Below are 24997 nucleotides of genomic sequence, written 5' to 3'. Positions count from 1 at the left end.
AAACATACAGAGCCACCTACGTCTTAATTCATAGATGATACAATTAGTTGTATTAATTGTGGAATGATCGGTGGAAGAAACCCCACACTGTGGAAGGGGGGAACCACAAACACTGAATTATGCTGCAAAACACAACTAGAGCCGTGCACAGTCCTCTGGCACTCAGAATCTCTGGTTACAAATATAAGATGGGTTTAGTTAAATAAATAGTCTTTATACAAGATGTCAGACAAGTGTGGTCCATCCCCTAAAAAAGTTAGGCAGTTTTGGAGAAAAGCCAAAAAATACTTAGTAAATTATAGTAAAAGCAGACAGTCCCTGAGCTCTATTGACTTTGGAGGGGGCTGTGCTGGGCACCCAGCTCTGCAATGAGCTGTGCGAAGAATCCCCTTCTGTTCCACCAGTGGTAGACCTGAAGCCTCCAGCACAATAAAGCCTAAAGACTGCCCAAATCTGGAAGCTCTTCCATTTGCAAACCTGTTGGTATCCAGCATTATTTCCAAACTTTGACACTCTAACTGTGACCTGTAAAACCAAAACCCCAGCCTTGTCACATATGTAATCCTCAAATGTTTTTTAAAGTGCTGCATCAATGTCCTTGTGCCCGGATCACCTTTGCTGCAGACCAAGCTGGAGAATAGGATTGGGAAGACCCTAGTGTGCAGTGTCACTCGGGTACCCTCTGCTCAAGAGGTGTCCTGCCCATGTACTGTCCTGGAGCTCCAGGAAAAATGCCACTGTGGACATGTCCTCACTGAGGACAGCTAGAAGATCCTCTGCACATGTGCTTTGGACCAAAGAAGCAGGTGGTCCTGCCACCTCCGTGCTTTCCTGGTCCTCCTCCTTGGGCAGGAGGGGGTCTCAGGAGAAGATGCAGTTCCAGTTTTGATGATGGTTCCCAGTGCTGCTTCGACAGGGGAGTGAAACTGCCCACAGGCAAAGGTTCCTCTGCCTACAGAGGTGGGAGGACAGTCTGGCGAACAGATTCAGGTCACCAAGAGCAGACCACGACTAATGCCCTACCTTCTCTCTGCCTTGAAATCTGCAGTCTCCCTCAGCAGGCAGCCACCCCTCTGATGCAAAGCGATTGTCACCAAGTATGAACCCAGCCAAAGCAGTGCCACCCTGAGGAAGTTAACCGGTTAAGTTTCACAGACAGTCAGGGATGGAAAAAAGGGGATTCTCCAGATACAGCAGACAGTTGGGGTGGCAACATTGCCTCACCAGCAGCTACCATGTTACTATGTAAAGACAGTGCTGGGCTTACTGATTCCTTTAGAGATGATGTTCCCAAGCCTTTTTTAATGTTTTTGATGCTTGTAAGCAGATTGGTGCTGCAGATATGTATGAACCCAGCTTGGCTAAAGTGCCCTGAGCCATCCTACATTTCTAGGAAAGAAATGTTGATGGTAGAGTTTGGTAAACAAAGCTCTTGTGACATAACATAGACAACGACCCTGCCAGGAATGTGGGGTGTGGTGGACCCAGGCACATGACACCAGCAGGTACCAAATCAGTGGCTGCAAAAGAAAAAAAATCTGAAAGCAAACAATAACAGCTTCAAACTTTGTTCCATTTGTGTTCTCAGGGCCCTTTGGGCCTCATTAATAAATAACAAAATATACAAATTAAGAAACAAGAAAAACAGAGAGGCAAAGGAACATAAATAAGGGAAAAAGGGAAAGGCACTTTGCTCAAGAAAGTTGGGCTGGATTCCCAGCTCAGGGCAGCCCTTTCCTCACTACAGCTTGAAGATGCCAAAGTAGGTGTTGCCGTGCCTGTACTTCACTTTTGTGGAGTCTGTCACATTGACAAAGACCATGTCACCTTCCCGGAGGTTGAAGACACCTCCCACACGGATGGACTGGAGTTCACAGAGGGACTTCACGGTGCTCTGTGTCTTTTGTCCCTTCAGCAAGAGCCGGTCCTCTTCCTTGGGGATATGCAAATAAATATAGATGGTGAAGGGTGCCAAAGGTTCCCGGGTGCAGAAGCTGACTTGGGAGTAGATGTAGTAGAGTCCTGCTTCCTCCACCTTCAGTTTACCCTCCTTGTTGGATATTAAGCTGTTTGTGGGGCCATACATGGTCTCCTTCCATTCCAGCACTGTAGGGAGAAAGCATGGCAGGTGAGCTCAGAGAAGGAGACTTCCAGTTTGGCAGACTGCTTTGGGGGGACACCTACAGATATCTGGCCTCAAAGCCTCTGTTTGTCTGCAGGGTGCAGTTAGTGGGTAGCCAGCCCAGGACACCACCCCCAGCCCCAGGGGAGCAGGGACCCTTCCCCAAGGCCAAAGCAGGTTTAACCCATGTTGCTGATCACTGGTTTTGTCAGCGTTGACTCAATAGATGAGTGGAGGAACATTTAGCTTCCTTCATCCAGTCAAGTGGAAACGTTTAGGGAGGAAGATTGCCTGTGTTTACCACAACAGACCAAACACTGTCGCTTCCATTTGCTGCCTCCGTGGACTTCAGTGGGACACCCTCCAAGCCCCCAGAGGACTACCAAAATATACTGCAACTCTGCTCTTCAGAGCCTCCCATCCCAGTTGTCCCAGTTCGGGGCTGCCTTTCCTCCAGAGTCCTTCCTCCTCTCGGACTCTGGAGATGGTGAGACTTTGCCAAGGAAGTACAAAAATTAACATCACAGAGTTCCTATCCCTGCCTGGGTGCAGAGCTGAAAGAGCTTAGCACAGTGAGTGCTGCTTCCCATTGGCAGGACCATGGGAAGGACTACACAGATCACATGATGCCATGGATTTTGGGACACTTTTGGTGTCGAGTAGCTCATGTAGTTGGTCCAGATAAGCCTATACAGAGACCTGGAAGCCATGGCTGTAGGGGCTGAACTTAGCTACAACCTCTGGAATTTGGACCTCTACCTTCCCTAGCCTACAGACACCTGGAAGAGTAGCCAGGGGGAGGAACTTGACTCCAAGGGGAATAATGGGTTCAACTGCCCCAGCCCAGAGACAGTGTGCCATGGGTAGTCCTGGGGGAGTGATGCAACCCATGGGCCCTGACCACGCATCCCACAGGGACATTTCCCCACAAAGAGTTGAGCTCCAGGCAACTGCTGCTCTCTGGACCTCGCTTTATAGGCTCAACAAGTGCTTGAGAAGGGAGTTTTAAAATACAGCAAGTTTATCACTTCTTTGATCTTATCTAACATGAAGCTTTCCACAGGTAAGTGAGCTCTGGGTGAAATGCTGCGTCAGAGATGGAAATAGCAGTTGCCGATTAATGTCAGTTACTCCAGAATTAAATCAGAAGTGCTCGGATTATGAAATCCTTGTCAGATGGAGTGACTGACCTTGCAAACTCATACTCACTTTGGTAATCCTTGCTGTTGTGGGAAGTCCCTCAGCTAAAGCTATGCCGGGTGACAGAGCAGCAAGAGCAGCCACGGTCGATACAATGGGATGTACAAATGCAAAATCTCTCAAACCTAATGAGGCCATGGCTGTGAATAATTTCAACTTGACTAAATCAGTTTGGAGCCCTATGTTGTTACTGTAAAGCCCACATTGCCATCGGCCAGCCCACATTGCTACCAGGATCACTTTGGGTGAGGATTAAATCAGCAGATACAAATGCGAGCAGAGCCCTCCTGCAGCAGCCAGCCCAGCAAGAGATGGCCAGGAGAGCAAAAAGATCCATTTTAAGAACAAAAGAAATGTGGGAGGTTGTTTTCCTTAAATACAAAGATAAAAGTTTTCCACGCAAAAAAACCCCAGGGAAGATTAAGCCCTCGTGGTGCATTTCTAGGAAGGCACACATAGGGCTACTGAGGACAGGTGGGATGTGCAAACCCCACATGGCACAGGTGCACATGGCGATGTGACCGCTGGGCAGTTTGCTGTATTTTGGAGACACACTTTCTTGCTGGAGTTGTTCTGTCCCTGCCCTCAGAGAGCCACAGGGTAGGACTGTGAATGCACACTGCTGTGACCCTCTGACTCCCTGGTCGAGGCAGGACTGGGTGACTCTGTCTTACCTGAGCCTGCCTTGTTGCTCTGCTGACCTGCCAGATGAACTGCAATTGGCTCCCTCTTCTCTGCTGCAATTTAAAAAGGCCATTGTTATTGATGCTTTGGCACCCACGTTTCCCCAGTGCTCCTCTCAGAGACTGCAGCACCTCCCGTCCTTAATGGTTCTCTACAGGCCAGATTCCATCCCCAGCCCTGAGTGTGGCAGGACGTGGCCTCCACTCAGCAAAGACCTGCAGGTGCCTCTGAGGTGAAGTCTCTGATGGATAAAGCCTGTGGAGGAGATGGTGCCACCTTGCCCGTTGTTGGAACAGGACCTGGATGTTCCCACACCTCACCTGCCAGAGATGTCTCATTCTTGTGTGTCAAACGTGGATGCTCATGGTGCTCAGGACCTGCGAAGTAGAAAGGCCACAGATTTAATTTTGGGTTTGACTCCAACAACTTCCAGCTGTCTACTCTGGCACCTAGGTCTGCCTGCCCTGGGGAGACAGCCATGCCCAGTGTCCATCTCTGCCAGCCCACACCGAACTCAGTCCTACCCCCATGGGGATGCTCCAAACCTCAACCCGTCCCCTGCTGCCACACCATGCCCTGAGAAACTCATGGGCTGTTGAAGGAAACCCCTTCCCAGGCCAAGGAACTCCTCCTGCCCCAGCAAGCCATGAGTGCACTTGTCACAGCAGGAAACTCACCTCTCTGCATTTCAAATTTGGGCTGCTCCTTGAGGGATCTGTCCTGTTACAACAGCAAAAAATATATGTTTTTTTTTCAAAATCAAATCTTTTGAAAGGTTCTATATAAAAGATGCTCTGGTCATGGCCGGAGTTGGTGGTATTTGGCTCCAACAGCCTTGTCAGCTCTTGACAGAGGTTACAGGAGACCAGAGAACCCCCTCTTGTGCCTTCCCCAGCTTCACACATGACCATGGGCTGCTTGCAGCAGGGAGTTTGTAGGGTTTATAGTCTAAGGTTTTACTAAATTAAAATGATGGGTAAAGTTTATTTAAAACAATAAGATAAACAAACAAGAAAAATCTCCTTTTCCTGAAATAATGCACACTCATGCTTCTCCTCACTGGTTGCTAGGAGCTCTGTTTCCTGGCCCAAGCCTTGCACTGTCATTGACACCTGAGCAAAGTGGGCAGAAAAGTGTTTCCAGTAGCACTTGGCCACGAGCATCCTCACAGACATCCAGCACAGGACTGGAGAAAGGTGCCAGCTAGCAGAAAATCAATTATTTTCAAACTGGAATTGGGGAGCAGGGCCAAGGAGGCTGCAGCTCCATCCCGCCCACCACAAGCCCCAAACATACCATGGCATGTTGCAGCTGGATGTGCTCTGATCAAGAGCATTTTAGGAAAGAAAACAATGAGATTTTTCAATTATATCAATATAGTGTAAAAAGAATACTGTATAAAAAAGGATAGGTGCTACACACCCCTAAAGAGCACTCATGGTTTTAAAAAAAATGCTTGGGGTGAAGCTCTGTGTATGACTGGGAGCCCCTCTTCCCCTTCAGTGGGATCTTTAGCCATTCAACAGCATGTACCTTGCACTGGATGTTCTGGAAGCCCTTTATAATCTTTTCACAGTCCAATAATGTTGACTTCTGACCTTCTGCTGTCTGGCATTTCTGTACTTTCTTTAGGAAGACGTAATCTTCATTTAAGGTCAGCACCTCTTCCATCTGCCGACAGGGGAGAGAAGGGAGGGTCAATGGAATGTTGGTAGGAAACCTGCAGCAGCTGTCAGCAGAGCCATGCTGCATTCTTGGCAGCAATTAATCCAGCCTGGGAAGCTCAGGGTCGGATGTTCAGCACTGGGATGAGGTGGGCAGCCAAACTGTGGGCAGCAAGACATCCCACAAGACACCCAGCACAGCATCTGTGCCCTCATCCACTGGGAATTGAACCCATGGAGCTCACCCTCACCCTGACTGACAGAGGAGGATTGTTCAGGATCTATTTTCTATCACCTTGATAATTAATTTAAATGTCCACCTCTGACTTTTCTTAAAGGCACAGAAATCCTAGAGGCTGGCTCGGGGGCTTGGGCTTTGCAGCTCCTTCTCCAATGGCCCCAGCAGGCAGCTGGGATCCTCACTCAGCCCCTCACTGCCCTGTCCACACAGAGGGCTTTGAATTTTTTCTGCTTGCTTATTGACTAAAAGCATTGCCAGCAAAACTAAACAGCGTGTAGGTTGGGGTTGAATTGTGCCAAGTTCTTCAGATTAAAAAAAAAAAAAAAAGAATCAGAAAGCCAAGAAGAAAATAATTAAATGCATCCAAATATTGATTTTTAAATTTACATCTATTGGGGGTTTTTGTTGGTTTTTTGTTCCTGTAAAAACCTAGCATTCAGTTAAACGGTAAAGAGAAAGTGCAGCTGATCATGAGGACACAGAGACAGGCAGAGAGGTCAGCACAGGCAGCACTAGGATGTGGGGGGTCATATTTGAAGCCCTGCCACAAGCTCTGAAGGCAACTGAAATCCTCTTGCCACCTGTGACTGCATTTCAGCTGCCTCTGATCCTCAGCCGTGTCCCCCTACAGTCACATTTCCCTCTGCCAGAGACCCTCTACACATCTTCACGACAGCTGCAACCTCCATGCAGTGAAGTCCCCTGCCAGCCCTCTGATACTAAAGCCCTCCCAGCTCAACATTGCACTCCACCCTTGTAGATCATCTGTCGTTTCAACTTGAATTGAAATGTAAGCTGAAACGACACATGTAAAAATCAGTAACATCCACCAAATCAGTGTATCTGGTAAGCAAAATGAATGCTGGGTTTTAGGCACATATTTCTTTAGCTGGCAGTTGTTTCTGGCTTGAAGGAGAGTAGCTTTAGATTGGTGATATTGGGCATCATGCCGAGCAGCTGCAGACTTACCAACCTCAAAAACAGCTTTCCAGACTTTAATTTTTTTGGTAAATATTACAAATATAAATATTACAAAAATAAATATCCTGTCCCAAGTCCCTAAACTGAAAGACAGCATCTAAAGTGAGATGTTGGTAAAATCACTGAAACACTAAAAAAAATTTCATTTCTGGACATTTCATCCTTTCAGCATCACAGTGCTAATAAGTGCTACAAAATCAGAAAAACCACCACCAAGCCTAAAATAGCCACTTGCATAGCCTCTTGTCCTCAGACTAGCATCAGCTACCACGTTTACTCTTAGCATCTCTCCTCGATTGGTCATTCTCTTTTTGCCAGCAAGTGGATCAGATTCCTTCTCCCGCATACATCTCTGTGGCAAATTAAAGCAGAAATGAGAACATGGGTATGATAAATGATACTGCTGTCTCCATCCAGTGGTCAGCACCATCTTCCCCTGTGTTCATTGTCTTGGTGAGCAGATATCACCAGAGCTGAAGTCAAACCATGCCAGCAATCCAGCAGAGACAGAGACAACCTTCTCTCTCCGCTTACCTTATCCATCCTCATGTGAAGATACAAACAGAAGAGCACGGTCCCAATGGTCTGCACTACAATAAATACAGTGAGGAAGCCCATGAACATTTTCATGATGCCAGGAGATGTGCTGCTGATGGGACGGGGTGCCTCAGGGCCATAGGGTTCATTCATCATCTGTGCACCTTGCTGAGGCTCCTCCAAATGTGCTGCTTGCAAGTAGCATCAGAACTGCTCTGCGAGCGCCTGCTGCTCAGGGGATACAGGGTGCAGCAACCTACACTTCCTGGAAAAAGCTCTTCGTAGTGGGTAAGTTTGTTCACTACCATCTCCCACAACAACAACAACAAGAAAAAAGTTCCTTAGACTTTCTTCTCTGTTGCACTTCCATGCTTTTTCCTACTGTTCTACCAGAAACAGAGAAAGGTTCTTATTTCATATATTCATATTTGCCCTTGAATCACTCCAAAATATTCCCTGGTGGGGCTCTTTTACTGCTGCGGATGAAAGTTTTGTGGCAAGTTGCCTTAAAAAGAAATGAAGACTGAATACAAGTTCAGAGCTGCTGAGCAGTACTGTGGGCTGCCAGGGGCTGGGAAGCACTCAGAAGTTTGGTTGTTTCTCAAAAAAGGAAGAATGGCTCTTTGCTTTTTCCTTTAAGAGAAGGATGATTTCTGTAGTGAAGATGCCTGGCTGAGGCAGGTGGGTTGTGCTGGTTTCTGCTTTCCCTTGTGCTCCCCCCAGGAGATGCCTCTGCCTGGGTAGGCTGGATGATCTGGGGGAAAGCACCATCTGTACAGACACTGTGACCCTGATGTAGGCACAGCTTTCATGCTCTTCAGCAGACAGTGGGACTTTGGGCTTGGTGCTTGGCCATCACTTTAGAGAAACAAGTTTTAAGCAGCTTTCTTGATTCCCTAGTGAGGTGTTCACCCTATACCCAAGGGCACAAGCCATCTCATACCCTACCCCACTTATCCCTGTTACCTGTTTCTATGTACCTAAGCATGAAAAAGGGCTGTTGGGAATGCCAGATACTCCTGCCAGCTTCTGATCTCCCAGCATCACTGCCATGCAACTTCGAGAAACCCAGGACCCCTCTACACCCTGACCCCTCTCGAGCTGGCTGCAGGGACGTGAAGTCCTGCCCCCCAGCTCTTCAGGAATCTAATATTCATGAGTACATGTACCACTGTAAATAATATACAATAAATACCGGGGATCATCATTGCTTGCAACGGGGGACAGACAATTTTCTCCATGTAAAGAGAATAAATTTGGGGGTTTGTTGGGATGCAGAAGAGGGGGACTGCAAGAATGTGTTGAGGAGGGCTGGGGCACTAGTTTGAAGGCTTCATCAACCATCACATAGTTTTGAAAGTGGTCTGCTAGAGGAGATGTTCTTATCAGATGTGTGCACAGCCAGTACAGGTTTGAATCCTGCCAAGGCAGGGGGGTGCTGAACAGGTCCTGCTTGCCAGCAGCCCCAGGAGAGGAGGGTACATAGTGCCTTTTGGGGCTGCTTAGAGCATTGCAGGATGGAGTCCAGCATCTGCTTTTGCTATCTGCCTTCTCTCCCGCATCCTGCCCTGCGTGGTTAAGGTGCTGTGAGCTGCAAATGCAAGTGCTGATAACAAAGCACAAACACCTCTGCAACTGAATCAGGGTTTGACCTTAGCATGTCACTGTGCTCCTAAATATAACACCCCAATCACAAGTGTGGGATGGCTCCAGGGTCTTTGTGGGCAGCAGTTGAGTAACAGCTGAGCTGAGGGCCGAGGATGGCTCGGGGCTGAGACCCCGGTTGGTGCTTTGGACTCATGTAACCCTTCAGCTTGCCAGGACTGTCACAACTCTGCAGTGACGGGTAGGACTCATCCTTCAGGAAGAGGCTGCCAGCTCCAAGGTCAGCACTCCTTTTGCCTTCTAGAGGAGAGACGAGCTGCTGGAGACCCTCCCCCTGAGTGCCTGTACTCTGAAGGCTGCCCACACACCCTGACCATCCAAGGGCTGCCTTGCTGCTCTGCTCATCAGGGTTTTCCAGTCTCCTCAGCAGTGTTCTCCCAACAGCAGCAGAGTGACCCAAACAGTGCTGGGGATGCATTATTGTGTCCCCAAAGAGGGTCTCCTCAGCATTACTGAGTTTTGGACCTGGTCCCTTGGGCTTGCAGCTCTGCTGTGCAGAGGATCAAGCCCACACACAGTCTGGGGCCACTGCCAAGTACCTAATTTTATTTATTTTTGTCTTAAAATTGCCATAATCTTTGGAAAGGCCAAGCCTGGCCTCCTCTCAGGCATCTGGTCTGACAAGCTCCTGCATACTGTCCCTACCATGGCAAGTTTACCACGGGCAGAAAGCCATTTGAAAATTCCCAATAATACTCCAGACAGCTGAGGGCCATGAGGCCACAGTAGGGAGCAGCACCAGCTCCCCAAAGTCCTCATGCTTTGCCTTAGCCCCATCACACTCACCAGCATTTTCCAGGGCTCTTTAGAGTTTTCTCTAAATTTAACACATCTGGGGGAAGTCACTACATGTGAAACTAAATTGCATGACAAGTCATCATTTAATACTGTTCCCAAATGCGCTGGGACAGAGGCAGCCAATATCGTGTGAAACCACAGCTCTGAGTGTTGCACCGCTGAGTGTTGTTTTTGCACAGCTATTCCTGAGCCCTGGCTTTCTCCAGCAGAATAAACCTTTCCAAAGACATTTCTGTGTAGCCACCTGCTTCACTGAAATGAGAAGAATCTGTAGGAAATGTTGAAAAGTCCAAGTATGTTGCTGGTCCCATTGCACGCACCTTGATGGAGAGGCTGGAGCCTTGGATGGGCTGACAGGTTTGGCGAGGAGGGTGGGGAAAGGCTCCAGGTTTGGGTACCCAGCACAAAACATCACTGGTTGGTCAGCTTGTGCTGCAAACCAGGAAACTGAGTTGCTCCTTGGCAGCACCCTGATAGGAGAAACCCAGTGGAAAATATGACAGTGGGGATCCTGGCAGAGGTTCAGTAGCAGCAGCTCCTCTTCAGGAAACCATTGCTCCACACCAGCAATCCAGCCCCTTGCTGCTGCAGCTGGTGGGCTGCAACCCTCGGGAGCTGTCCACTCTGCAGCACCTGGTCCCGAGGCTTCTCCCGCTCAACCTGGACCACCGTGGCTGCTCTGACAGGAGTGTTGGATCAGACAGGACAATCTGACCAAGCCCTGCGGCAGGCAGACCCCCAGTGAGCAGTCCTGGCACCGTTGCTGTTCAGAGCCAGGCAACCCAAGGACGTGCTGCAGGGTATGTGTGACTTGGCCCCTGGGGACATGCTCTGCTGCCACCTCACATGGATAGTAGGGATGTGGGAGATGCATATCCCTGACTGGCTGCTGTAGGAACATGGGGGAGCATAGCAGAACAGGGAACACAGTCTTAGGGAAAGTGGGGCATAATCCAGAGAGACGATGGGCAAGGAAGAGAGGACTCAGAACCAGAAGAAAGAGTCTGCATTCATGAGATAATCCCAGGGAAGACGAAGTCACATCTTCACCCTGTAACTAGCCCATCACCAAGAAACCAACTGGGTTTTCTTTCACCTCCCACCAAACTCTCTGAACGTAACCATGCCCACCCACTTGTGAACCCAAACTGGCACAGTTCCTCCAGCCAGATAACCCCTGGGTGAGACGATGGGAAAATGTGATCCATTGCTTGCATTCCTCTTGCCCTACTTGTGGTATTTCCGCTGATCAGCAAATTGTCTCCATTTGTCTTTGGGGTTCTGAGTGTTGTTTACTGACAAAATATCCGGTTGCCTGCCCCTGTGATCTGTCAAAGGCTGGGAGCATCTCTGAAGGCAGCAAGGTGAAAGCTGCTGAGAAGAGAGTGATTTTTTGGGTTTTTTTGGGTGCCTGCTGTGGTTTCTTGACTAGCTTTTTAAAATGTGATGCTTGCCCCACACACTCTTTACAATTAACAAAAGCTGGGTGTTGTGCAGTGCTAAGAACAATACACTCAAAAAGAAGATTTTATTCTGAGTCAGAAAAGGAGTTCGCCTGCAATGCCGTGGGAGGGATGCAGAAAGGAATCTATGAGAGAAACCTAAATTAAGGCCCTTCAGCCCAGGGCTAGAGGCAGAAGGGAAATTTGAACTTTTCTGCCATTTGTTTTTTTACTTCTTTAGATTTTTCGCTCTCCTGTATCCTCTGACCTCTCAGATCTCCAGGACAACCCTGTCATCAGAGAGTAACAGGGAACAGAAATAGCCAGAGCACCACAGAAAACACCACCAGCATCTGGAGAAGGAAAGGTTGCATTAGTGTTTCTGTTCGTTATCTACCTCAGTCAAATAAAAGAAAATTCTTGGAGTCCAAAGCAGCACGAAGCAGTTTCGGGGAGAGAAAAATATGTCAATGCTTGTGAAAGTTACATCCCTCTGTGGAAGAGAAGAGCAGAATATGCCGGTTGTAGCCACCATGGTGGCAATGGTAGGCTGCAGCTCCGTTGCTTGCCATGTTCCTCAGCCCTGGAGAAACCCATGTGGAGATGAGCCAAAGTTCCAAGCTCCAGCAAATGTGAACACAGGTGGTCCCAGCAAGTAGATCAGATCAGATGTATAGTATCATCTTCACTGCAGTTTCCCTGCAGATGTGAGGGGGTATCTGCCTCCCCAGACATCTTCTCTGCCACCCTCCAGAGCAGCAAACAACAATAGAAAAAGAGCAGCAGGGGGTGACGCTGGGCTGCTGCTGTCCCTCTGAGCAGCCCTGTTCCACTGTCCCCTGTGCCCCCTTCCCTCCTTACCCCTTCACTTCCCTGCCCTTCTGTACAACCCACGGTTGCACCCTGAGCCAGCCTTCTCCCCAGGGGACTGAGGTGGGTGGAGAGCAGGGAACAGCAAAGAAACAAGCCTCAGTGGCCCCGCAGAGGATGAAGGGCCCCGAAGCACATGTGGCTTTCATGCCACATCTGGGTGACAATGCCAGCCTTGCAGTGCTGAGCCACAGAGAGCACCTGGCCTCAGAACTGCTGATGCTGAGCTTTGCTGTAGCTGCAAAACCACAAATGGCACTAGAAACTTCTTGCTGTGAAGGCTGCACCTACTTCTCCCAACTTCCTAAAAATAGAGCCCAGTGTGGGGAGGCCCACGGCCCTGGTCCTGCCAAACAAGCCCCTCTTGCCTGAGTCACGGCGGAAGGGAGCAGAACATCCCGTGCCTTCCCCCGTTCTCGGTCAAGTGCTGAAAGCTGCTCTCCCTGCACGGGGTGCGGGGGCCTGCGCCCATCGAAACCGCAGTGAAACGCCCCGGCGAGCCTCTGCCTTTTCATGTTGTGAAAGGAGATGGGAGGGGTGGGGGAAAGCAAAACCAGGGGAGGCTGCAGGGCTGGCGGTGCCAGCGCGATGGGTGGGTGGGGAGGCTCCTAGCATCACCTTTGCATCTCTCCTTCCTCCTTGCCTGCCCCGTCGGGACAAAAAGGCAGACGAGACTTCCTGTTCAGCATCCGTGTGGGACACACAAACAAAACAAAAGCCTCGGGAGGAGAGGAAGGATGCTTAGCCCCTGGCAGCCGCGACTGCAACTGGCTCCAAGCACTTGCTGGGCTCCACAAACAAACCTTGCCACTACCCAGCCTTGCCACAGCAGAGGCACCTCAGCTCCCACCACCCCACAAGGGTCCCTGGCCACCGGCAGGGGCATGCCAATGAATCAAGCCGTTGTGGTCCATGGACAGTTTCACTGCTCTTGACCGAAGTCCAGGAGGAGATGCCATGTGCAGCACTGGGATGGATGGGATCCCAAGGATTTCTGGTGGGTTAATGTCCTGGGAGGTGGGTAAGACACAGCCTGAATCAGCTGTTGTTCTACTCAGCCTTTCTCTCCTTTCCCTCCCTCCATAGGTGGAGGTTTGCAGTGAGCCCTCACCGTGGCTGAGTCCAGGGCTGGCCGTGCCTGGTTATTCCACTGGGGCTGCACAGCAACACATCCTGCAGCAAGTCATCTGGATCCTGATGGGAAATTATCAAGACATGAGCAATCTCTCGAGGCAGATTTGGCAGTCACTAGTTCAATCTTTTGCCTGTTTCTTTTTCATTACACCACAATCCCCCTGCCAAGGCAATATTAATGCAAATTACTAATCTTTTCCCAAATCTTTCACACATCGAGCTCCACAAGGTTCTCATCACAGGACTTTCTTCATCACTATGGGAATCACATCTGTGGCTCTTCACTCATCCCCTTTCAGCCTTTGCTGTCATTTCTCCTCTCTCCTTGTTGATCTTTGGATCCCCTGGGGGGGCTTGTGCTCCAGCTTCCAGATAACTAGGATCCCGTTGGGGTCATACACAGCCCCAAGGTGAGCAAGAGAGAGTGACACTGCTGTCAATGGTAGGAGATGAGCCAGGGAGGGTGAGCAGCCAAAGGTGTGAGGGGCAGACAAGGAACACTGCTCTGACCTGAGATCTTAGGAGGGGAAATCCTCAGCCGCTACCTGGGGACTAACCAATCGCATGGAGAAGGCAGCACTGGGGGCAGCAGGAATCTGTTCTCCGTGGAAATTCGCATGTAGCCATCTCAAGACTCTGGAATCCAACCAAGACACTGCATGCACGGTCAGAGGCAGCAAAATCAATCTTGAATATCTTGCAAAGCAATGCAAAAACAGAGAAGTGCTGCCTTCCATATATGTATAGACACTGCAATGGTGTCACACAACCCTTTTGCCTCAGAGCTCGCAGCTGGGGTGCTCTGAGCAGGTCATATTGACATCACATGGAGCCCTTTCCCTGCATGCTTCCACTCCTGTCTCAGCTATGATAACAATGGTGGGAATGCTCAGCCCAGCTCCAGCACCAGCTTGCTCCTTGGCCAGGCTGAATACCTACAGCCTTGGGGCATCATCTTGGTAACAAAGCTCCCATAAAATCCCTGTGAACGTGTGAGAGGAACAGCAGAGAGCAGAGAACAATTCTGCCATCTACTGATTCCTCCAGCTCCTCTCCCCTCCCGATCCATACCTTCATCCCAGCCTCACACAGCCACCAGGAAAATTGTGGCTAAAAATGAAGGGTCTCCATGCTGGAATGTGATGCAACAGGAGAAGCCAGAGAAGCCAGACAAGCCCTGCAGACAAGCACACATCCTGCCTCGCCTGCCCGGTGGCCCAGGGATGTGGTCACAGTTCAGACTGCAGAGCAAAAGGCTTTGTGGGGGAAGGAGCAAAGTACAGCTGCAAAAGCTGCTGCTGGCATAACAACATTCTTTGTGCTCATGCCAGGGACAAGACCCGCTTAAAGAAAAGAGGAAGTCCAGTTTCCATAAAGCACTGATATTTCAGGAATTCCTCTGTCTGAAGGTGCAGGCTTCCTTTGCAAGGAAACAACACCTCATGATTGGTGAGAGTCTTGTCAAGGTTCACAATGGCTTTCCCCACAGTCCATGGGAGCAGGGCTGGCTCAGTATGTGCTCTTACTGGCAGACACAGGGTGCTTCTCAGAGCTCACTCTCTATCTACAGAGGCTGAGAGACTTCAGCTCATCTCACATTTACCACAGAGGCCAGAGGTGCCTCCAGGTAACGCTGGCAGAGCAGCAGCCCTTCTTGGATCCCCATGCCCAGCCCCTCTCAGGCTGTGATGGGCTGGTGGCTGGAAACCTCTGAATGTGTCAGCTGCTTCATAATTGCCAGAACTTTCCCATAAGATGCGAAAAAATTGTGTAGAAGAAACAGAGAAACGTGTTTTGTTCAAGCACTCGGTTTCAGGAGATGATGGGGTTAAAAACCCCCAAAATGGAGATGATTGTCGACATGCAGGGCCCCCAGGATGAAGTCCCACCAGAGGAACAAGTTTCTCATGGAGAGGACACCTGCAAACATAATTTGTGCATAAAAAATCAGACACAGGGCTATGTGCCTCATGGGTGGGTGCTCCTTATGGGTCCAGATCACCACAACAAATTGCAGGGCCATGGGATTTCAGTTTCTTTACTGGTGCCCAGGCTCATCCAGAGTCCCCGGCAGTACATCCCCACACTCCCTTGTAACAGCCATGCTCTTACTTTGGCCAATGAGACCTGGCCTGAGGACACACAGATGCTTTTCAGGACACACGTTTTCTTTCCAGAGCAGTTCCCTAATATGCCCAAGCTGTTGGATATATTTCTTCTCACTCACTTGAATGAGTCACCAAACCCCAGAGGCTGTGATTCGCTTTTAGCAGAAAAGCAACCTTATTTCAAAGTGGGAAATCTTTGGCCTAAACCCCCTGCACACCTGGAGGGAAGTGTTTCACAGAGGTGATGCAGTCAGAGAGGCTTGAATGTTGGCATGGGCACTTGCTGTAAAACACAGTGAAAGGAAAACCCCAAACACCCCGTTCAAGGAAAAGACTACTGGCACTAAGCCTAACGACAGGGGAAAAAGGACCATTTCTCCCCAGTGCTCAGGGAGGGGAAGATGAACATGCAACCATCACCGTTTTGCTGAGCCACAAGAAAACCTACCCACGTAAGTATTGTGTTGTCATCTCTATGACAGTAATTGGAGGAACCACACTGGAAACCAGGTTCAGTGGTTGGACAGAAAGGAAAGCAAACCTAGAGCACATCCCAATCTGTTCCCTCAGCATCAGCCTCCTTACATCCCCTTGCAGGCCATGAGCCAACCAGGATGTGGATCCTGTTTGCCTTTGGCATCTGGACATATAGATGGAGAGATCTGGAAGGCAGGACACTCACTTTCTCTTGCTGCCTGTGTCTGGCTGCTTATGCTACCTTAGATAAGCCACCTGGTGTCAGCTTAATCACTGATGAAATGAGGCATCTCTGTTGCTGGGTAAAGATCCAGAGACATAAACAGCCGAATAGAGTCAGCCTATACAGAAAATAATCACCATGCTGGCTCTAATCTGCAAAGCAATATAATTTCAGAGTGTATAAAGTGAGGCTGCAGGATAAGCAAAATCTTTTTTCCTTGAGTCTGTTTTGGACATGTGTGGGATACATATTGAGAAAGTAAGGAAATTACAGCCTGGAAAATATTCCAGGCTGCAGCTTCTCAGCTCTGTTCCCAGCCGATAAGCTGGTCCAGCTCAAGGCTAGGGATAATTTCTCCCAGGGTGATAATTTGGTCAAAATAAAAAAGAATTAATAACAAAAATAGAACACCTGTGACCAGGCCCTGGGAATGGGGTGTCTTCTCTCTGAACCAATCACCTTTTCTCTACTCTTGGAGTTGCAGTCCTGCTATAAAACCAAGTGTGTTTCTGAATAAACTTGTCTCTTTTTTCCTGTCATGAAAGACGACCATGTAGCTGTGCATCTTATTTCCGCCACACTTAAAGGCTTAAAACCCCTTTCCATGGCTACAGACATGATGGTAATTGCAGAGTCATATCCAAGCCCTTATGTCAAAGTCTTTTCATCTTACCTTCCTCCCCTGTCTTGTTGAGTGTCTGAGTGGGCGTCTGGCAGCAAGGTCAACCCACCACAAGGTCTCAACTCTCCCATGAGCTACCTTTGAGTTCCTATTCTGCAATGCAATTCCTGAGGAACATCACTGCCCTTCCTAGCTTTCTTACCCAGGAATTCACCCTAATTTTCCAGGAACAGAGCTGAATCACCACAGCTACTAATGATGTAGTGCAATGCTGAGTCTTAGTGCTGCCACAAGCACACAGATGTAAAGCTCTGTTGCACTGACACATGATGCAGACAGTCTCTAAAGTCACAGACTGGATTTGGTGCAGGAAGCCAAATTTACCCCAAATTCCCTTCATAATAGCAGAGCATGCAGCCTCTGGAGTGGTTGTTGGGGTCTTTGAAAAGAGGATTCGGGTGGGGTTTTTTTTAAGTTTTGCAGGGCAATAATATCAATGGAACCAAAAGTAGGTTCACACCACAGTGCCCACCCATGCAAAACTATCATGAACCACAAAACCAGGTAATTACACGATCTCCTTCTAATGTTTACCAATTTCATTTCCTGAGCACTGGCTGCTGCTTAAAGTAGCCTCAGAAAACTTCAGGTAGAAAGGACCTCTTGGTCTGCAATAGCCAGAAAATCCATTGAGCATGTCCTAGAGATTCGAAGCACATGATTCAGGTCTCTGAGAATGAGTTCCAGTTTTCAAATAATCCTGAAAGTGTTTTGAACAAACTCAGAGCTCTCACATCACCTTCCTTCACATACCTGAGATCACAAGGAGAAAATGTAAAGAAAGATTTCCACCCTGCGTGATGAGGATGGACAGGCATCTCCCAGGAGAATAGAGCCTAAGGTCCAAGGTGCCTGGAAAGAACTATATGGAAAAGCTGTATCTGATCGACAACAGGCAATGGGTATCTCTAAGACAAACTGTCCTTTTCGCCCATTTCAGGAGCTGCCAAACACTGTCCCCGCTGTTATCCACAGCAAGTTCTCCAGGTTTTCTTTGGTCACGGCCAAAGACACTATCACACAGAAAAGAAGTGGATAATCACTCTTTGCTCTAAGCAGATTTACCAAAACCCTGAGATATATCTCTCCAGACGTGGGAAGAAGCACAATTTACAATCCCTTCCCACAGCTGGAGGCATGCCACAGGGTGGGGACTTTCCTTGCATGGCACAGGAGAAGCAATATTCACTGGAAACCTCCGTCCATGTCCTCTTCACAGACTGGATAATCTGTGTTTGTAGGATGGGGCAACTTTCTGCTCTGTTCCAGAATGAGGAGGAAATTTCTTCCCTAACAACTACAACTACTAACTACAACTTCCCACTACAACCCTTTGCAGTGTGGTGGCTCCTGCTAGGTGGCCATGTGCCAGTTAGTCATTCATAAAATTATGCCTCAGGTAGAAAAAAGGCCAGAACTCTGCATGGGAAATTAAATGCTCTTGAAATTCCATAGCTGTCCAAGGGATATTAATGTACAAAATTAATGAGGATCCCTTGAGGGTTTCATACATCTGTCCAATGTGCAGCCTTGGTGAGTACCAAACCCCAGCATTCGCAGCTCTGGGATGTGAATAAGGACAAGGAAGAACTGAGCAGACATAATTCCTGAATTTCTGCATTTCTGCGGGGTGTGGTGGTGGCAGGAGCTCTCCCCTGGATTGGCAGCACATTGCCCAATGGTTTTAGTCCACATACACAGTGTTAGAGAATGTGAGATGGGGTTGCATGATGCTCACTGCACACATGGAGTAAGGGCTGGATTATAATTCCAGCCCAGTCGAGCTGGAGCTCAGAAAACACCAGGTGTAAAAGTCTTCCTACTTTAAGATCAAAGATGCAATCCTGATCTCCCAGAGCAGCAGATAACCAAGGAAATTAAGAATCCACCTTGTGCACATCAAAATTTGCTTGTAACTTCCTACACTGGGGGTAACATCCAGAGAGCTGCATTTAGGAAAGACCTGTGTTTCCTGCTATTCCCCACAGCATCCCTGAGCTGGAAGCGTCAGTTTGGTCACATACTGCAACAGAAAAACACCTTTCCCCTTGCGTCACCTTTTCTGATCCTTGCTGAGCTGCTCTACAGCTTGCCTTTCCTCAGCCTGAAAATTCACTGGTTTTATTGATGCAGTGCAGTAATGTGGCATTTCTCCAAGCTAAACCTGATGGAAAGTTTGCCTCCCATGCTACACTGTTTGACAGCAGCTCCGGGACACAACGTAGCTCCCTGGGAAGCAGCAGTAGCTATTGGACCCTGGACCTTAGGAAGAAGATCTGGCTTGCCTGCAGTCTGCTTCTGTCACTTTTCAAGGACTAAGGCATATGCAAAGCACTGTGCCTGGAGCAGGCATGAACTTCGCATTATCCCTCTTCCACTGGGCATGGCAGGTGGCTTTACCAAATATCTTTCCTTTTTATCAAAAATCAAAAAGGTATTATTTGTGTTCCTTGCCCTAAACCATTACTTATTCTTGGATCTTTTGCTGTTTCTACAGCCAATATACTGTTAAAAGACTGCAGCAGTAACAGAGTGTGACAAATGTCAAAGTCCTTGGGTTCACTGAGCATATTTTCATTCTGAACATCTCCACAGCAGATGAGCCTTGTCCTGATGGATCCTCTTGGAATTAACATGCCACCATCACGACGTGGCATCTGTCACCCAGGAGCTGCACTTGTATCTCTCACAAGCCCCAGCAGCAAAATAAGTGCACTCATAAACCAGAGGCAAACTTGATGGCACATGTGAAAATACACTGCACACCCTCGGGCACACAGAGTGATAATTACCAGGTGCTGGAATACGCAGAAGTAGCCAGACCTTCGGATTTAGTGTTTCGACTGTTCTCAGTCTCCCTCCACCTAGAGGTGGAAGTAACCCGAGGCAGGAGTTAGAGGGATAGACCCCAGAAAGCAAACAGATACGCAGCATTTGCTTGATCCAATGACTCAAGCGTGAAAACCTGTTGCAGAAAAAATACATATATAACAGGATGAGAACAAGCAATCTTCCTGACGGAGCCATACTGACACAGCTGGACTCCCCAAGTCAGGAGGAGATGCTCATCCTCTGACCCTGCCACCCACACTGAAGCACAACGCAGAAGCCCAGCAGCCCCTGGAGTGTCACTGCAGAATGAACGAGCACAATCACCAATACTATTCTTTTTCTAAAGAGATCAACTAGGAATAGATTAAATTTTTTGAAGACAGATTTAGGGAGGTCCAAGCTCTGAAAATAAATAAAAAATGATGGATCACATTTATCCCTGGATATTCAGTTACACAGCAGCACCGAGCATTCAGAAAAAAATGCAAGATCAGACTAATTTCCTAAATGAGCAATAGCAGTATCTTTCACACCGTAGAGACTACAGACTCTTAGTATTTTTCCTGTATGCTAGCTGAATGAAATAGAGCTACTTGATTTTAGAGCCACCAAGGAATTAGACAGAAGCGAGTGAAGCCATTGCTTCCAAAGGGATCTTAGAGAAGTCCAGAAACAAACCAGATCTGAATGCAGTCTTGCAAGGATTCTTAGTTTCACATCCAACCACATTTGATCAGCGAAAACCCAAAAACTGGTTATTAAACAGTTGTTAAACTGAATAATTTATCCAAACCTACTTCTGAGTAATCATAAATCATCAAAGTAGCTGTCAGCCAAGACAGTCTCAAGAACATACATCAAGAGCCAACGTAACAGCTTAAAAGTCCTGCAAATGCTTAGAATTATTTGACTCATTTTATTGCTTAAATCAAGCCAAAATCCAATTTAATGACACCCTTCTATATAAAGAATATGTTACAAATAATGCATCAACAGAAATACAAGTTTAACACAAAGAAGTAAAACCGGTTCTGTGGCAGATGCTCGTTTACATATGTATTGATTTAATTACAGATTTCTCCCCGTCCTTTCAAGATTGCTAAAAAAGATGAACACAATCCCAGAACTGCAGAAACTGAGCCAGAGAGACTAGAGATACTAATTTATTCCTTTGGTCGTGCCTACAGAGATGTGCAACATTCCTGCCCTTATTGGCATAAACAAAGTCAGAGGCATGGGCAGGACTGCCACAGCTGCATCTCCTGATGCTCCGCTGCATCTGAGGGAGCCTGTGTCTGCCTTCATAAGTATAAAAGGCAGAATTGGGCCAGGAAATCCTGGGCTTTTCAGTCTGCATTAAAGCAGATTTTTGTGCCTGCTGCAGCTGTATGAGACACCGGGGGTGGATTTGCACAGGGGTATAAATCTGTCTCTCGTGCTCCCCAGTTTGCAAAACCACAGAAAGCATTTTTCCCAGGCAAGGAAGAGAAATAGAGAAGACTCTTATTTCCCTGCAACCCCTCCCTTCCCAAGCTTCTCCATAGAGACAGGCAGCCATTCTCGTTAGTCACTGTTACACTGCTGTTTTGTGCCCTGCAGCCTGTCAATGCGGGAAAACTGCCTGGAATCAGAGCAGCCTGGCAGCCTGCTGCGCTATCAGCACCCTGCAGGATGATTCCAGAGCTGCTTCCCAAACTGTAATTTATCAACAGTATGTTCAGGCTGTTTTCCGGAGAAGCAAGAAAAAAAAAAACCCACCAACAAACAAATGAGACTGCTTTTTGGGATACCTCTACACAGCCTGTGGGCAGACTACAGGTTTCTGTGCAGGCAGGGGTGCTCTTATTTGTGCCTATGCCAGGAGGATGCTGCCCAGAATGAGCAATGAGACACATCCCTGACTTGCTATCCGCCCATGTCTGTGAGCTCCACTGTGACTTTGCCTCCTGATTTTCCCCATTGTCCCACCATCCCACGGGTGTTGCTGCGAGATGAGCTCCACAACAGCGTGTTTTGAAGGGCAGACTTAGAAGCCTCCTCATCAGACACAGTTCATCCTTCAGCCCTGTCCTGACTCATGTACCATCAGCAGTTCAGCCCTGGCCTGGGGGGGAAGGAGCCTCACTGACCAACTCTGTTCAGTGCACCACATTAGAGGTGATACACATGGATTTTATGCCTTAGATCCATCTAATAAACCAAATTCTCTGTAATAATTTTTTTTGCAGGAAACAGTAGTGCAACTATGATCCTGGTCCTACAGATTTGAACAAACCCCGAAAAACAGTCCCAACCATCCAGGAAAGGTGTTGGGCAACCATTTCACATGCTGTTTGCAAATGTAGATGTCAGCAAGAGAGTGCTTAAATCCTGCATGGAGCAGAGTGGAAACAGGTCGAGCCTCTCCTGCCTCTGCTCTTTTACTCAGAGTAAATCACTCACCTTTGTGCTAGGCAGCAAACTCTGTTTGCTGTGTCACAGGTGACACAGTCCTTAATGCTGTCCCTTCGTAATTTGCAAGCAAAATAATGCCTGACTGTTCTTTGCACACTTGCAGACAGCAGTCATTAATGCCGCCTTGGAAAGGAGGGGAAAAGAGTGTTTTCATGCTAATATTTTCTTAAAATGTGGCACAAATCCACCACCACCAAACAATGTAGGGAAATTATAATAACACATGCCTCAAATGTCTTGGTTAGGCGACAGTTTGACTAAGGCCAGGAAGTATTTCTTAGAATCTACTTTGTCTACCTGAGAAAAGAAAAACGAAACAACTTTATACATCTCCAAACTCTAAACTCCAGCTGGAGGACTTTCCTTATTGCCCATCCTTTTTAATTATCTGATGTGTTTTCCCCTGCTAGGGGTTGAGCACAGCACCCAGACTGCACACATTGCTCCTCGGCTGGGGAGCTGCAAATGGCATCTCCTCTTATATATCATTTATCCAGCACATGCTTGAGACTTGATGATGTTTGGGCAGTTCACATGGAGCCCACGAAGTGTGGGTGCTTCTGCATTGCGCCCCAGGCTCAGGGTGACAGTGTCCAACAGCCAGCCAGTACAGGATTATTTTAGGCAGTGCTCAGTCATCAGCGATGTCCTTTGGGTGTTTAGTACATTCAGTTTCCTTCCATCCACTCAATTTGTTTGGCAGAGGGATCTATCTAAAGCAACACTGCACTCTGGGAAAACACAGTATTGGGAGCTAATTGATTGCTTTATAATTCTGAGCATAGAAACTTTTTATTTTAGTGTGGGAAAGAGCTGTTGGTATATCCCTATCTCAGGTGGAAAGGTCATAAGCAGGAGCTGTAAGACTGTTGCATTCCAGGATGAAATGCCGCTTGCTAATATTTTTATAAGCCTGTGCTGAGTCCAGCATTAGGCTTTTGGAGAAAAATAGGTGGGGAAAACACAAATGTCCCTGGTCAGACACAAATCCAGAGCTTGCGCATCCTGAGATGGGGGTACAGAGGTGAGGGTGAAGGTCAGGAAAGCAACCACTTTTCTGAGGGCTTTGCTGCACTCAACCACTACCTAGAAAGCAGGCTGGGGCATGGGGCAGCAGTGAATTCCTGGCATTTGGCTCAGCCAGGTTCAGGGTGGCTCACAGGGGATCCTGGGCACTCCTGCTGAACCCTGTTTTGGGGAACACTGCATCTGAGCTGGCTCACATTGGTTCAGCCAGCTCCATTATGGCTCCAGGCACCTGAAAACATCCCCTGTGCTGTCCTGGAGAGCCCAGCTGCTGCCTGCCTGTCAGCCACTTTTGCACCTCCTCAGTAAATAATTTGTGATCTGTAGGATATGAGCACAGTGCAGCTGCTTGTGCAGCAATAGTGCCAGACCAGAAACACAGCCCTCTTACAGGGCCTGCCATAATGAAACCCCTCCCAGATACCAAGGCACCAAAACCACCAGTTTGCAATCCTCAAAGTGTAACAATATAAGTTAGCTCAGAGGAGTACTAAACTCTCAGTGAGTCAGTAGCTAAGTGGAATAGAGCCCTGAGCCCAAAACATGAAATGTTTTAAACCAGACACTGCAGTGTAAAACAGAACACAGAATAAAGTAGTGCAACAACAATTTACCCTGGACCAGGATTGCCATGCTTGGTAAAGCCTGCCAGAAAAAGGGATTAAAAACCACAAGACAGTCCAAAATTCCAGTGATGAGTGAGTGTTTACCAAAGGCTATATGCCACATTGGTACATGAGGTGTCCCTTGCTCACCTGCAATGGGACAAGTTAATTGACACCTGAACCAAAATGAAAGCAAATGAAAACTTGTATTCTCTTCTTTGAAAGGGATGAGCATTCCTGCCTTTAAAAAAAAAAAAATATATATATATATAACACTTAAGGTTTTCCTTTCACAGCAAAATAAACTCTCTTGTTTGTCACTGCAGTCTGGGACTATTTTTAACACTACTAATGAGTGACTAAAGTGGGGTGGAGCACCTAAGCCAGCTTGCTGCTCCCAGCCACCCACAAGGTTTATCTGACCATCAGAGGAGGACCCGGACTAGAGTCAGCTGGTGAAGAGTCAGGGCAAGGTGCCTGCTAAGTGTCTGTGTCCTGGGACACACATGGCAGAAAAAATGCACACCACTTTCTGCAATTGAGTAAAAAAAGGCCCAGACTCCACACAGAGCAGGCATGTCCAGTGCTCAACATAAATCTCTGAGACTAATGCATCTCAGAGCTGCATTAATCTTTGACCAGAGCTCATAAAGCATGTAGTTAGCAATTCTTCTGCCCATCAGAAAAAGACGGAAGAAAAAGCCATCTGCACAAACAAGTTATTCCTGGACTAGAGGACACCCAATTTTAAAGGCAAGTAGTGGTTTCTCACAGGGTCAATAAATTAATAGAAAATCATAAAATCATTACGGTGGGAAACACTTCCCAGATCGTCAGATCCAACCATTAACCTAACATCACTATGTTCACCATTAAACCACATCCCGAAGAGCCACATCCACACACTTTTTGAACACTTCCAAGGATGATAGCAGGGATGCCTATCTCTCAGAATGGTTCATTAACATTCAGAGAATCAGGAGCTGTTGAAAGGGGAACATCCAGCACCTCCAGGATTGCTGCATTCAGAGGAGAGACCAAAAATAACTGTGGGAAGTACCAGATGGCAGCTGCTGGATGCAGCGTCCTGGCTGCCAAGTCCTTGCCAGCAAGGAGAGTGTGCACTGAAAGGAATGAGGACAGTCGCTGGAGCATGACTGCAGCAGGGCAGTAAAGGAACACAGCAACAGCCTGGGCTGGAGAGCAAGAAACACTTCACTCCAGACAAACAATATTCTAGAGGACATATATG

The 24997-nt window shown here is 47.9% G+C and overlaps 1 protein-coding gene across 1 annotated transcript; it reads right to left on the bottom strand.

The window, feature by feature from the left end:
- Positions 1-1539: 1539 nt before the first annotated feature.
- Positions 1540-7653, bottom strand: CD40LG (CD40 ligand). The gene is made up of 6 exons (XM_014885016.2): positions 7427-7653; positions 5540-5677; positions 4684-4726; positions 4327-4383; positions 3997-4059; positions 1540-2106 (listed from the first exon to the last, which is right to left on the bottom strand). Exons 1-6 carry the CDS (start codon positions 7583-7585, stop codon positions 1742-1744), a joined length of 825 nt encoding a protein of 274 aa, XP_014740502.2. The 5' UTR covers positions 7586-7653; the 3' UTR covers positions 1540-1741.
- Between the last annotated feature and the right edge of the window lie 17344 nt (positions 7654-24997).

The sequence above is a fragment of the Sturnus vulgaris genome, chromosome 14 (assembly GCF_052056855.1).
Source record: "Sturnus vulgaris isolate bStuVul1 chromosome 14, bStuVul1.hap1, whole genome shotgun sequence".
Lineage (NCBI taxonomy): Eukaryota > Metazoa > Chordata > Aves > Passeriformes > Sturnidae > Sturnus > Sturnus vulgaris.
This window is presented reverse-complemented; position numbering and strand designations above follow the sequence as displayed.